Consider the following 12,446-nt stretch of genomic DNA (forward strand, 5'->3'; position numbering starts at 1 on the left):
ACATGCAGGCTCGGAGAAGGCATGCATGTATTTTGCAGAAAAAATTTGACGAAAGGATGTGCAGCTTTCCTTATCCACCCCGTGGCTCACAACCCCTCACGTTCAGGAAGTTCGCTCTGATGTCTGATCTCAGCCTCTCCTGCTGCAGCTTGTTTCCTCCTCTTCCTATGGAAGTGTACTGGAGACATCTCTTCCTCTGGAGGACCTGGGACAATGAGTCTTTAAGTCTCAGAAAGCTTGTTCCCAACAGGAGGGCAGTTGATTTAAGGCTCAGAGGAGCTGAATGGGAATCCTCTCCAAGGAGAGGAGACAGAGCTTGAAGGGGTGGATGTAAGGAGCAGGGTTCAAGTACCAGCCCTCTTACCTACTAGCTGTGCGACGCTCAGTCTTCTCAACTGTAAAGTGGGTCAGTGCTTACCTTGTGCACATTGGTTATGAGTTTGGTTATGAGGGTTGGTGGCCATGGAAGCAAAGAACCTGATACTGCGCCCAGGCTTGCATTAACACGTGATGAGTGATTGCTGTTATCTTGTTAACATTGTGAGAGGCAACTCCAGACCAGGGCCAGGAGGAGGTAGGCCAGTGAGGCACTTCGGGTGCAAAATTAGCGGAGGCGTTGCTCTCAGAATTGTGTGCGTGCACTTGGAGCAACCCGAGAATGAACGTCTCCTTAAATTTTCTGCCCTTCAGCCTCTCCCCAGTCGCTGCCTTGCTCCAGACCTTTGGGTATGAGTTCCTAGAATAGAAGGACCCTCGAAGAGCAAAACTTGGTTGTCAAGTGGCGCCAGGTCCCAATGCGGCCTCCTGCTCCTGAGCTGGATTTGAGTTGTGCTGCCTGGTGGGGGAAGGGGTACCCTGAAAGACCCTGGGTGTGGCTGTGGTCAGCTGCCCTCCGCTTTGGAAAGCCTGGGTCCTTAAGATCCAGGTTTTATCCTGGGACTGGGCAATGGAAGGGGACAGAAGGGGGCATTCCCTGCAGCTGAGCCTCAGGAGGAAGGAAGGGAAGAGCCTGCAGGGAAGGGCCTGGCTGACCTGCCTGCAGGCTGGCTGGGGGCGGGGCCAAGGGGCTGCAAGGTGAGCTCAGCAGTGGGCTTTACAAGACTGGTACCAACCCAGTCCTGCCATTTACTTCACCCTGAGAGGCTGGGTGAGTCAGACCCCTCTGCACCCATGTATCAGGGAGGGAGGAGATGCTATCTGAAGTCCCTCTCAGGGCTGCTCTGAGGAGTGCTGTGCAAGGATGGAGGGTGTGTGTGTATACCTTTGTGTGCACGTGTGTTGTGGGGGTGGGCGGGTGTGTCTGTGTGCTGAAGGGGCTCTGCCAGCCTTTGGAACTCCGGGGCCGCCACCTCAGGAGCCACAGCTTGGCGTGACCGGAGAACCTCCCTATAGCATGCCCCAGCCTCCCTGCAGGGCCTAGAGCAGGCTTGGCCTCAGGGGAGGCCCACCCTCCTGTTACCAGTCCCTTGCTTTTCTCATTCCCAGCCGACGCAGAGCTGGCAGTTCCTGGGAAACAGAGAAGCAGGACTCCAGTCCCGGGAGGACTGGGGCGGAGGGGCGGGGTGGGGAGCACAGCGTGCCTGCTGGGCCGTGTTTGCAAACACTGCAGGAAAGCGCTGGGTGTTTAGGTCAGGAGGGGTTTTTGGAAATTTTTAGCTCTTCAGAAAGCATCTTGACCAGTAAGATGAAGGCATTTGATGGCTGGCAAGCGTCTTTCTGTGGCCCATCTCCAGCTGGCATGGGGAAAGGGGTGGGGGCCAAGAGGACGGTGCTCAGATGATTGTTGGCAGGGAGAGAAGTTTCTCTTGCACTGCTGAGGCCTGTGGTTTCTAATATTGACTCCAACTCCCTGGTCTGCTTCGCGCCAGACAGGGGAGGGGTGGGGCCGGAGGGTCAAGGTGGGGCAGGGTGGGCCCTGGGAGGGCCCGGGGAGCGTGTGGGGTGGAGAGGATAAACGAGTGCTAGCCTTTACCGAGCGCTTCCCAAGTGCCAGGCCCTGTTCTAAGTGCTTGATGTGCTTCCTCTCATTGGAGTCTTACCACACAGGGCTGGTCTGTCCTGCTGAGGCGCAGCAGGGACGGAGCGGCCTGCTCGAGTTCACACGGTTAGCAGTTGAGAGAGAGAGAGAGGGTGGGGGGAGAGAGAGAGAGAGAGAGGGGGAGAGAGAGAGAGAGAGAGAGGGGACGTGGCCCCGCAGTCTGCTGCCAATGCTGCCAGCTGAGACCAGCGCTTCTCCAGGCGTCGTCCCTGGACCTGGAACCCTGTTAGAAATGCACGTTCTCGGGTCCCTCCAGAGGTCTGCTGGATCAACCCTCTGCGGAGAGCCCAGCACCCGCGTGTCAACAGCCTCCAGGTGTTTCTGAGGCACCCTCAAGTTCAAGGCCCCCTGGCTCTGACACTCTGCTCTTTGGGGGAGTCCAGGCCTCCTAGGAGGCTTCACCCAGAGCAGGATGAGGGCTCTTCAGGTCCTGTGATTCCCTGGGGCAGGCGCTTCATCTCCAACTTCTCCATCTCAGCCCACTTCTGAGCCACCCTGCCTGGGCCGGCTGGGTCAGCAGACTGTGGGGAGTGAGGGCTTCGGAAGCGGGGGAGCTGGGTGCAGAGCTCAGTTCTGCTGTGCAGCCTCTGCATACAGAAGGGCCCTGGGGTCTGCCCGCTCCTCCTCCCCCAGGGCACCAGAGAGGGGTAGTCAGTCCCAGCCTGAGCTCTCCACGGGAGTATTACAGAGCCCTGGGCCAGAAGAGACAGGTCGGGGTCAGAGGGCTAGGATTGCTCACTGGGCTCGATTGCCCTCTGCTCAGTGAGTGGCCTGTGGCTCAGGAGTGGGGGCTCTGGGAGATGGGTGGATGAGGAGTAGGGCCGGACTGGGAGCGGGTGGAATGTGTCACCTGTACTCCCCCAGAGCCATCCTCAGACTCCAAGGGAGCAGACCTGGGGGCTGGAGGGGCTGACTGGTGTACCTCCCCACCTCCTACCCCATTCCTGGACCCTGTCCTTTCTTCCTGGCCCTGAGCAGCTCAGGAGTTTCACGCCCTGGAGGGAAGCTTCGGCCTCAGCCGCCCGTCTTCTAGGCAGCAGGGGCAGAGTCTGGGCCGTTGCCAGAGAGAGCGTGGCAGCCTGCGTGCAGCTCAGCTGGCTGTCTTCCTCCGTGCCCGTCCCAGCCCGCTTCTCGCTGGTGCCGGGACCTCTCCGTGACCATCCTGTCAGTCCCTCTGTCTTCACACACCAGCAGCTCAGCGTCAGCTCCCAGGCTGGGGCTGGGGCCGGTGCTTCCGACTCAGATGCGCTGTCTTAACCTGGCCCACGCTGGTCTCGGCAGAGGCTTGTTCCACGACCTTGACAGCTCTGTCCACGTCCTTCTGCACGGTTCAAGGGCCCCTTTGAACCACTTCACTGAGTCAGAAATGCAGCCCTAGAAGCTGTGGTCAGGAGGTGGCCTTGGATTGGGAAGCTTCTCTCCTGTTTTGGGGAGTCCCAGGAGCCCAGTTTTAAGGATGCCTGTAACAGAAAGCACCTCTTTGGTCTGGGAAGGGGAAGAGGGGCACCAGGGTGAGGGGCAGGACCAGCCCACAGGTGTGTATCCATGGCCTGCTTTCCATCAGTCCCTGGCATGAGGGGTATTGCAACTGAATTGGTAAAAATGCTGCTTTGACTCTGTTTTGGAAGCACGTGGGATAAGAATCACAAATAAAGCAAGTCGTATTCCTAGGATGCAATTATTCATATGCTAATGGCCAGATAAACACAGAGGGCAAGACTGAATGGAGTTGGGAGGTGGGAGAGAGAGTCCTCCTTGCTGGGGTGTCCCGGAAGGGCTTCTTGGAGGAGGGGAGCTTGTAGGAAAGGAGGGGGAGCCGTTCCACAAGGAAAGGCTTGGATGTGGGGATCAGTAAGGGGGTCCTCAGGGCCGGTCTGGATGGAGTAGAGCTTTGAGCATGAAAACTGAGGTCTGAGGGGGCAAGGCCAGTGGTGGGAGGCCTCGAAAGGCCGAGTTAGGGTTCTGGCAGGCCTCCCATCCGGGCTGCTGCCATCTCATACAAAGGTGGGGTTCAGATCCTGTTGTCCCCATGAGTAGCTGATGACTTGGGACCCCTCATTTAACTTGTACAGTTGGGCTCAAGAGTAATAACGGAACCTGCCTCACAGGGTTCCTGAGTGGGACGGCATTGATGGAAATGCCTGATGTGTTTGGACAATGACTGTTCCTTGCTCCTGGTTCCTTTCTGAGGGGTCAGCGCCTGCCCGAGTCAGAGGTCTGGGCGAGGTGTGTCAAACTGGTTGTGGACAGTACCAATAGGATGCTTTTTATTTTCCAAACTCGGCCTCCCACCGTGGGGATGGCCGGGTTACATCTGAGTCCTTGGGCTGGCGTCATGTCCTGCCTCAGGAGGCATCCTCGTGGCCACCAGCCTTGGAGAGAAAGCCCATCCGGGGCTGTTCGTCCTGAGGCCTCACACTGCGTTTCCCCTTTGCCCACAGCCGATCAACACCGAGAGCGCACCGAAGAATGTAGTGGACGCGGTGAGTGGCTGTGGGCGGGCGTGGTGGCGGGGAGCGGCCTGGGGAGGCTGGAGAACGGAAGGTGGGTTTGGGGAACGTGACCAGATAGATGTGTCTGGGGACGTCCTTCTGGAGTAGATATGGGGAGCTTGGGGGAAGTGGTGGGGATAAGAGTGACCGTTGGGAGCCTGTGTATTTGGAAGTGGATCTCTGGGGAGCCGGGCAAGCCGAGTGGGAGAGGCGGGGGTGGGAGCAGAGACAGGCCAGTGGTAGGATGTGGGTTTCTCGATTACATATGGAGAAATCGAGAAAGCCAGGCGGGTCTTTCCAAGTAGATCTTTCTGACTCAGCGGAGAGACAGTTTCCTCAAGGCTGCATGGAAGAGGAAGAGGAAAAAGTCAGTGGGTCCTGCAGTGGGGAAACTGAGGCTAGCCACTGAGAGGCACCTCCTGGCAGTGGCCGGTATTGAATGGATTGGAATGGAAGACCTTGGGTTTAACTCTTGACTCCTCCAAGCTTCTAAACGTGTGGCTGGAGACGAGTCATGAACCTGTCTGTACCTTAGTTTTCTCATCTGCAAAGTGAGAGTGTTTCCCACAGTCGTCACTGGACACAGAGAAGGGGGTTTGATGAGCTCTGAGAGAGACCTTTAGTGGACACAGAAAGGTTAAACGAACAGTCAAGTCCCCCACCCCCTCACCCCCCACCCTTGCCAAACCCGCAGGTGCTAGACCTGGTGCCTTTGGGGTGGTTTCCCTGACTCCCTTGCTGACTGCCTTGTCTCTGTCTGCAGGGAGAAGAAGCCTTCCGGGGTGGAAACACTCGGAAGAGTCTTGAGGAAGACGTAAGTATGGGGAGGGGACGGGGAAGGAAGTGGCCGGGCCCCTGGTGCTCAGAGGGCATGGGGGTGGGTGGCCGATGTCTCACACCTCTCTTATTGGGTAGGGTGTCTCTTTCTCCTCTCCTGAAGCGCAGGCAGGAGCTGTCCATCTTGGTTGCCGAGCTGGGGAGGAGGGGCTGGGATGGTGAGCAGGCCCCTTCTACTTATACACTGGGCCTCAGTCTTGGCCTTGGCCTCCTGGTCAGCTGGGTCCGGAGATCATTTGCCTATCACTTTGCCAGGGCGGGAGGGCGGAAGGGGAGGGCTCTGTGACCTGCTTGGGTGGGAAGTGAGTAGTCAGCAAGGTAAGGGCAAGGGGACTGCGCAGCGCTGTAGCAAGAGGGACTAAGGGCAGAGATGGAGGGGGACTTTTGAGCCCTCAGAGGGTCATTGGCGACCTTGGGACACTGAAGGCTCTGCTTCTTTGGAGAGAGGAGTCCTTGAACATGGCAGAATCCTTTGTGTGGCTTTAGTGCCATTGACTCAGGAGGAAGCCGGAAGGAGGGCCCGCTGGTCCACCCTGCTCCTCCTGCCACGCATTTTGGTGGAGGTCAATGAGCACCCTCCTTAAATGGAAGGACCCCAGCAGGAGCCAAGGGGGGTCCCCCAGGACCCTGCTTTGAGCAAGGCTAGTGTCGAGCTCATCGTCTCACCCCGGGAGCAGACGCCCGACAGAGCTGGGCCTTGCCCTTTCTTCCCTGCCCTCCTTGGACAGTTTGCCCCTCTGCTGGCCCCTCCATCCTTGCCCGCCCTGATCTGCAGAGGAACAGGGAGTGGTTTTGGCGGTTGGCACAGGGGGAGCTGTTGATGGCATGAGGCCCTATCATCTGACAGCTGCCTGACCCACGGTGGGGAGGGCCCCAGAGGGAGGCGCTGGGGCCGCAGGAGGCGGCTTCTGCAGGCAGCAGCACTTCTGCGGTGAGCCCACCACCACTGCCACATTGCCCCGGGGCTGCCCTGCAGGCGGAGGGGAGGCGTCCTCCAGGAGGAGCAGGAGCATGCCTCTCCGATTAGTGGGGAAGGCTCTGTTCAAGGTACGGTGGGCCCTGTGGGCATGAGTGCTCGCGGTGGGGAGGAGCCCTGTCTCAGCCTGCGATGCTTCTGGGGCTGGGGAGCAGGGAGATTTTAATTCTTTGTGTACCTACTACTGAGGATTAACTAGCTTAATGCACACAAAGCATAGGCTATGTGCTCAATAAACGGTAGCTATTCTTATGACTGTTGTTTTGACGGTGGGCCAGGCGCTGGTATTTTTGGATGCCCATGACATCCCCAAAGGCAGATGCTGTGACCCCACTTTGTAGATAAGCGCACAGAGATTTGGAGGGGCTCGGGGACTCAGTGCCTTGTCCACTTCTTCCCAGGACCACTGCTTAGATCTGGTGTTACCCGGGACTCCCAGCCCTCGGCCGTGTGTGGGATGGGGTGCTGGTGTGTGAGCCAAGACATGTAGCCAGTGGTCTAGAACCTCTGACAAGCCAGGTCCTAGAGCTGCTGCCCCCACAACCCCAGCCTGGGTCAGACAGACCCTGCAGTAAGAGAGAGAGAAGTTAGACCTCATGACGGAGTTTATGGCACAAGGGTGTGCATGGCTTTGGTCCTGGGGAAGATAGAGGTGGCTCTTACGTTGCAACTGGAGGAGGGTTTTTTTGGTGGGTGGGGGGGAGTTTTGTTGATCTGGGATGAATGCGTAAGGGCTGGATAGGGTGGTGTCTTGTCTGGATGTGGGAGGAGGGGCACGAGGAGTTTGGTGGTTCTTCTAGTCTAAGGAGCGCGTGGAAGGCTAGGCCGATTCCGGAGCAGCCTGTGTCGTGCACAAGAGGAAAGGAAACCCAAGGTTTAGGTCTGAGACCCCTGTTCCAGGTCGGATGGCTTCGGGGTGACTGAGGCTCTCCCCTGCCCAGCCAGCGGGCTGTCCTGCAGCCTCCCCCGGGGTGAGGGGACCCGTTTTCAAGGCAGCGTGGCTGGAGCGCTGGGCCTGCTGCTGGGATAAGATGCCTGTTTGTCGAGCTGTTTTCCTGTCTCTGGCCCATGGCCCAGGACCCGGGGCAGGAATGGCTGTTTCCCTCCACCGGTTGGTTTGTAGTGGAGTCTGTGGATGGTGCACTGTGTCGCACTTTGTTGTGGAAAAATCCAGGCTGGTGGGCAGGAAGGGGAGAGGAAGGGGTGTGGCTGGAGGGGCTGGTGGCGAGGGAGGGGTGGCCAGAGCCCCCAAGGAGACACAGGAATGGGGATAGGCTCCTGACGTAGGTTTGTCACCACTCTCTGGCTGCCTGACTCGGCCCCCCGGCATTGCTTACCGCCGACCCTCCTCCCAACGGTGTCCCCTGGGGACCGGGGCTCAGGAAACAGCTTTTCTTTTGGTCCAGAGCTGTTGTGTTTGGTCTGCGGACCTCAAAGGAAGGCGGGACTCTTCCCACACAGTGGCTGCTCTAAACCAGCCCCACCCAAGTCCCGGCATTCCTGCATCTTGCCGTGCGGCGGGGGAGAAGGTGGAGAACACAGCCTAGGGTTATAGCGCCGGAGTGCCCGGGAATGGCTGAGGGGTGACCGGCAGTGAGGACCGAGGCGAAGAGAGAGTTGGCCGGGTCTCTGCAGGAGGAAGGGTGGGGGCTGGACAACGGGAAGACCTTTGCTGATAGTGAAGATAAGTGAGACCCTGTTTTGGGGAAGCTGCCGAATTTTCTTTGGCGATGCCCTTTCAGCAAAGAGGAGACTATTTTGGTGACAATAGGGGAGAGTTCTTGGTGCACGGGGAGTTGGATCAAAAGTCCTATCATTGATCTTTGCCCTGGGAGGGGCTGGGAGGAAGTTCAGAACCATTTGAGTCCAGGGCTTTGAGAGCCTTGGTGCGGAAAAGAATGGGATCACAGGCGGACAGACAGCTCATTTTTCTTTCCAAAATAAAACCTTTGTAGAGCCCTCTGGTGGTTTTCTCTAAGAGCTCGAAGCGAGCAGGGAGACGATGTGAAGTCCCGGGAGACTGTGCTGGACCCATTGCACAGATAGGTGAAACCAAGGGCTCCGTGGACGAGTACCTTCCTTCTTAGAATATAAGCGCTCTGAGGTCAGGCCCCTGGCCTCTGGTCCTGCGGTCCCTGGTGCCTCGGATGCTGCCCGGCGCACGGCCTGCAGCACGCAGCGAAAGTGCCCGGAAGGAGGGAGCGCGCTCCAGGCCGGGGGCAGAGATGACCGCATCTCGCCGCTGTCTCCCGGCCCTCTTGAGAGAGGCCTGCATGATGAGGCACGCCGGAAAACGCCCGTTTCTAGCCTCGCGGGTGAGGTCACCTGTGTGTTTGTGAGCATTAGGTTGTGTTTGCTCACAGGTCCCCCCACCAACCGCCGCCCCCCCCCCCCCACCGCCTGCCACGCCACCCATTGGTGGTTCTCCGGTTCTCACTCTGTGTCCACCAACCCTTGGGCGTGTCACCCGTGCATGTCTGCTTTCTGCCAGCGAGTGTCACATGCCAGCGAGTGTCACAAAGTTTGCAGAAAACAGGAAGCCCCGTCAGCTAGAGGGCAGCCCAGTGATTCATCAGGGGATGACCGTCCAGCTGTTCGGCCCCATCCTCTGTGGCGGGGTCTCTGTCCGGGGCAGCTTCCTCCCCTCCCTCCCCTTCCCTGGCTGGCCCGGTGGAGCAGAGCGGGCTTGGACATTGTCTTATCACCTCTGGAGGTGGCATGGCCAGACTCTATTGGGGCCAAGTTTTTGTTTATCTTCCCTGGCTTTTTTTGGGGTGGGGAGACTAAAGAATGTGGAGTGTTGTAATGTTGGGAAGGGGGGTGGCGACACGGGAGCCAGCTTGCCTGCCCAGCTCATCCTTCTTACCCCTGTGCTGGGGGAGCTCCAGGCCCCCCTCGGCCCCCCCCGGTCCCCTTCCTGAGCCCCTCTCAGTAGCCCCTTGTCTCCCTGTGCTTTCTGCGCCTGGACCCGTGGCCCTGGCCACACCTCATGCCTTGGCTACAGTTGTGGCTTCCAGTTGTTTGAAGCAGCTGTGGTGGCCTCCTCCAAAAGTGGCTGTGGATCAGCAACAGATGAAGCCCGAGGGGCTATTTATAGCCGGGTGGCCCCGGGGCCTGGAGCGGGGCCTGCGGCCTGGGGAGGCTCAGCGACTCCTCGTCAGGACCAGCAGAATGGAGACGGATGAAGTGTTGGGTTTCTGCGTTCCTCTGGGTGGGTAGTTTTGGAACAGCCTGGTCTGGGGCTTGAAAACCAAACACAACCCTCCTTACCCCCCCACACCCCCCGCCCCACGCCTGACTCATGCAAGCCCAAGTCCTCAGGGCCAGGAGAGCTGTGGAGACAGAGAAACTTTCTGCCCCGACAGCCCCACTTGGCTGTTTCCTCCTGCTGCTGCCCGCGGAGGCTGAGCTGCGCAGAGCTGGGTGGGAGCCCAGGCAGAGGGGACTCTGGGCACAGCCTCCTCGTGGGCTGATGGATGGAGGGTCCTCCTCTTAGGGGGGCTGCTGTCTTTGGGCTCAGCAGGGAGCTGGGCCCCTGGGCCCTCCCACTCCCACCTCATAGGCTCTGTGGGGCCTGGAGAGGGCGGAAGGGGGCTTCTGCCCTTGAGGTCCAGCCCGAGGTCTGAGGCTGAATCCCGCCCGTCATCAGGACTTGGGGGTGAGTCGCTGTTGCCTCCGTTTTTCCTCTCTTGTCGGCGGGCTGTGATCCTGTCCCTCCAAGAGGTGGTTGTAACTTGGTGGTTGGGCATGGCTGGTTTCTGGGATGCCCGGGGATGTTTGGGAAGTGCCAGTGGGCTCGGAGGGCTCCGGCCGGGCCTGGGGGTCTAGAAGTCGCGTGTCCGATTCTGCATCGTGTACGGAGACTGAAAGGATGGCAGCTGGCGGCCGAGGTGACGCAGGGCTTTGATTTTCTGCAGAGGCGAAGGCAGGATTCTATCTCTTAACGGCCCTTCTCATTGTACTTGATGTAGTAACAGGAGCAACATACATGTGCCTTAATGTATGTGTAATTCCTTTTAATCTTCAAACAACCCACAGGGATTGCCCCAGTCTGCATGGGGCATTACCGAGGCTCAGAGCATGAGGTGATGCAGGGCAGCTGGGTGCCGTGGGGCTCTGAGCCCGAGCTTTCCTCACGGCACCGTCGGGTGCCCTGGGATGCTTTGGACCCCAGCTTGGGCCCCTTGGCCCAGTTTTGTGCAAGCCGGCAACCTGGAAGAGGCAGTGGGTGAGGGGTAACAGGCACTGGGCGGTGGGTCCTCGGGAGCGTGACTTACTGCCTTAAGCTGCTCCCGGTTGGTGCGCGTCATGCTTGGCTGCTCTCGTCTCTGAACGTTCAGTTGAAAGACTCGGTGTTGCTGCTTGACAGGAGGGACGTGTGGGGGTGACGATGGTCGGAGGAGCAAGGTGTGGAGCTGGAGAGGGGGTGCCGTCCTCGCCTTTCCTCCTCTCATGCTTGCTGTCTATATTCCCCCCTTGGGCTTCCTATTTCAGTGGCCAGTCAATCACGATGCAATGAGTTTCCATCAGCCCAGTAACTGTTTTGTTGAGTGTGTGCTCAGTACAGATGGCACCAGCCCAGGCGTGGGCCATTTCCGAGCGTCGGGGTTTTATCCTTGGGGGGGAAAGGAAAGCCTGTCTCTTTGGGGGCTCCCACACATGCAGGCACACTCACGTGGAATTGGCATTGATTGCTTTGGGCGTTGGGCTGCTTTGTTGTGGGGGGCTGTTAGGGTGCCCGGGCTGGAACGTGGGCAAAGGAAGGAGAAGAGGATCTCTGTTTGCCCATGACCATGACTGCGCCCATGGGCAGTGCTCTGCCCGCCTCCTCCATAATGCTGCTTCTCTTTTCTCTTTCTCAGGGCTCCACCAGAGTCACCCCGAGTGTCCAGCCCCATCCCCAGCCCGTCAGGTATGCCTGGCTATCGGGGGCACAGGGTGGGGGTGCTGGCAGTGAGGTCACTGTGGGTGTTCCCTGCAAGTCATGCCTTTGGGTCTCTGAGACTGAGGTCATGAAGCCAGTGGCAGGGAGCATGGGCCGTCGTGGAAGCCTCAGCCAGAGGGTGCAGGTAGATGCCCCTTGGCAAGGGCCACGTTCTGAGGTCTAGCTGGAAGCCAGCCTTGAGCTGAGTTTTGTATCAACTTGCGTGATCTCATCTAGTCCTTGCAAAAAACCTGCATGGTAAGTGTTTTATTCCCATTTGGAAGGTGAAGAAACTGAGGTTCAGGGAGATGAGGTGTCTTGTTCAAGGTCACACACAGGGACTTGGCACCTTGCTGACCCAGAGCCTCTTTTCCCTGTATCCAGGTTCTCTGGTTCTCTGGCTTGGGCCTTTCCCTCTCAGCTTCACCTTCCCCCGTGAGGCTCCAGAGATGAATGAGAATTTGGCCCCAGGAAGATGGGGCCTGAGCCAGAGGGAGCCTGGTGTGTGGCTGAAGCCCCCAGCGTGTTGTGGCCCAGCTGCCCACTGCCCACAGACCTGGTCTGCTCTTTGGAAGACCCCTCCCCCCCAACAGCTGAGAACCACCTCCGGGGGGGTGGGTGCACGGTGCAGTGCTGAGGTTGTCGGGCAGTGGTGCCATTTCACCTGCGGCAGGCAGGGGCCTGAGGTGGGAACCCCACCTCCAAAGGCTGCAGTGAGACGCTTATCTTTGGGGTGAGGAATGGCCGGGGTCAGAGCTCAAATTCACACTGTGCTCCTCACGGCAGCCCGCTGGCCCTTCCACCCTTGGTCTCTGTCATTGCCACTATGGAAAACTCTCACATTGCCCCTGGCTCCTCCATCCGCAAACCCCATACACACGGCTGGGCTCAGAGTTAACCCTGGTTGGGACCGGGATTCTGCCCTGTCTTGGCATCCTGGGCTGCCCTCCCCAGCGCCCTCCCCTTGCTTTGAAATGCCCTGGTGTGTTCCTCCTGCTGCCCCTCCAGTCACAGTAGTGAAAGGTGGTCAGAATGAAATGCAAGTGTCGCCCACCTCGGAGAGAGAGGGGACCAGACACCAGGAGGCTAGTGATGGGGTAAGAAGGCGTGCGGGTGGGGAGCATGTGCGGTGACCCCGGAAGCTACAGGTGGGCTTCAGAACGGAATTCCAGTGTCACA

The 12,446-nt window shown here is 58.9% G+C and overlaps 1 protein-coding gene across 13 annotated transcripts in view; it reads left to right on the top strand.

Annotated features, from left to right (window-relative positions):
• Positions 1–12,446, top strand: part of TNS1 (tensin 1) — a 172,482-nt gene that overhangs the window by 71,963 nt on the left and 88,073 nt on the right. For 12 of the 13 annotated variants that reach the window (XM_045852543.1, XM_045852569.1, XM_045852561.1 and 9 more), the window contains 3 exons: positions 4,480–4,521; positions 5,294–5,344; positions 11,206–11,255. Coding sequence is in view for 1 of the 13 variants with exons in the window: in XM_045852605.1 (XP_045708561.1) it covers positions 6,379–6,414; positions 11,206–11,255 (86 nt within the window). In the remaining 12 variants the exon portion in view is untranslated. Of the gene's footprint in view, positions 1–4,479; positions 4,522–5,293; positions 5,345–6,272; positions 6,415–11,205; positions 11,256–12,446 lie in introns of those variants that run through there. The other variant, XM_045852605.1, reaches the window with a different exon arrangement.

This window comes from Phyllostomus hastatus, unplaced genomic scaffold (assembly GCF_019186645.2).
Source record: "Phyllostomus hastatus isolate PE091 unplaced genomic scaffold, TTU_PhHast_1.1 phas_contig_137, whole genome shotgun sequence".
Classification (NCBI taxonomy): domain Eukaryota; kingdom Metazoa; phylum Chordata; class Mammalia; order Chiroptera; family Phyllostomidae; genus Phyllostomus; species Phyllostomus hastatus.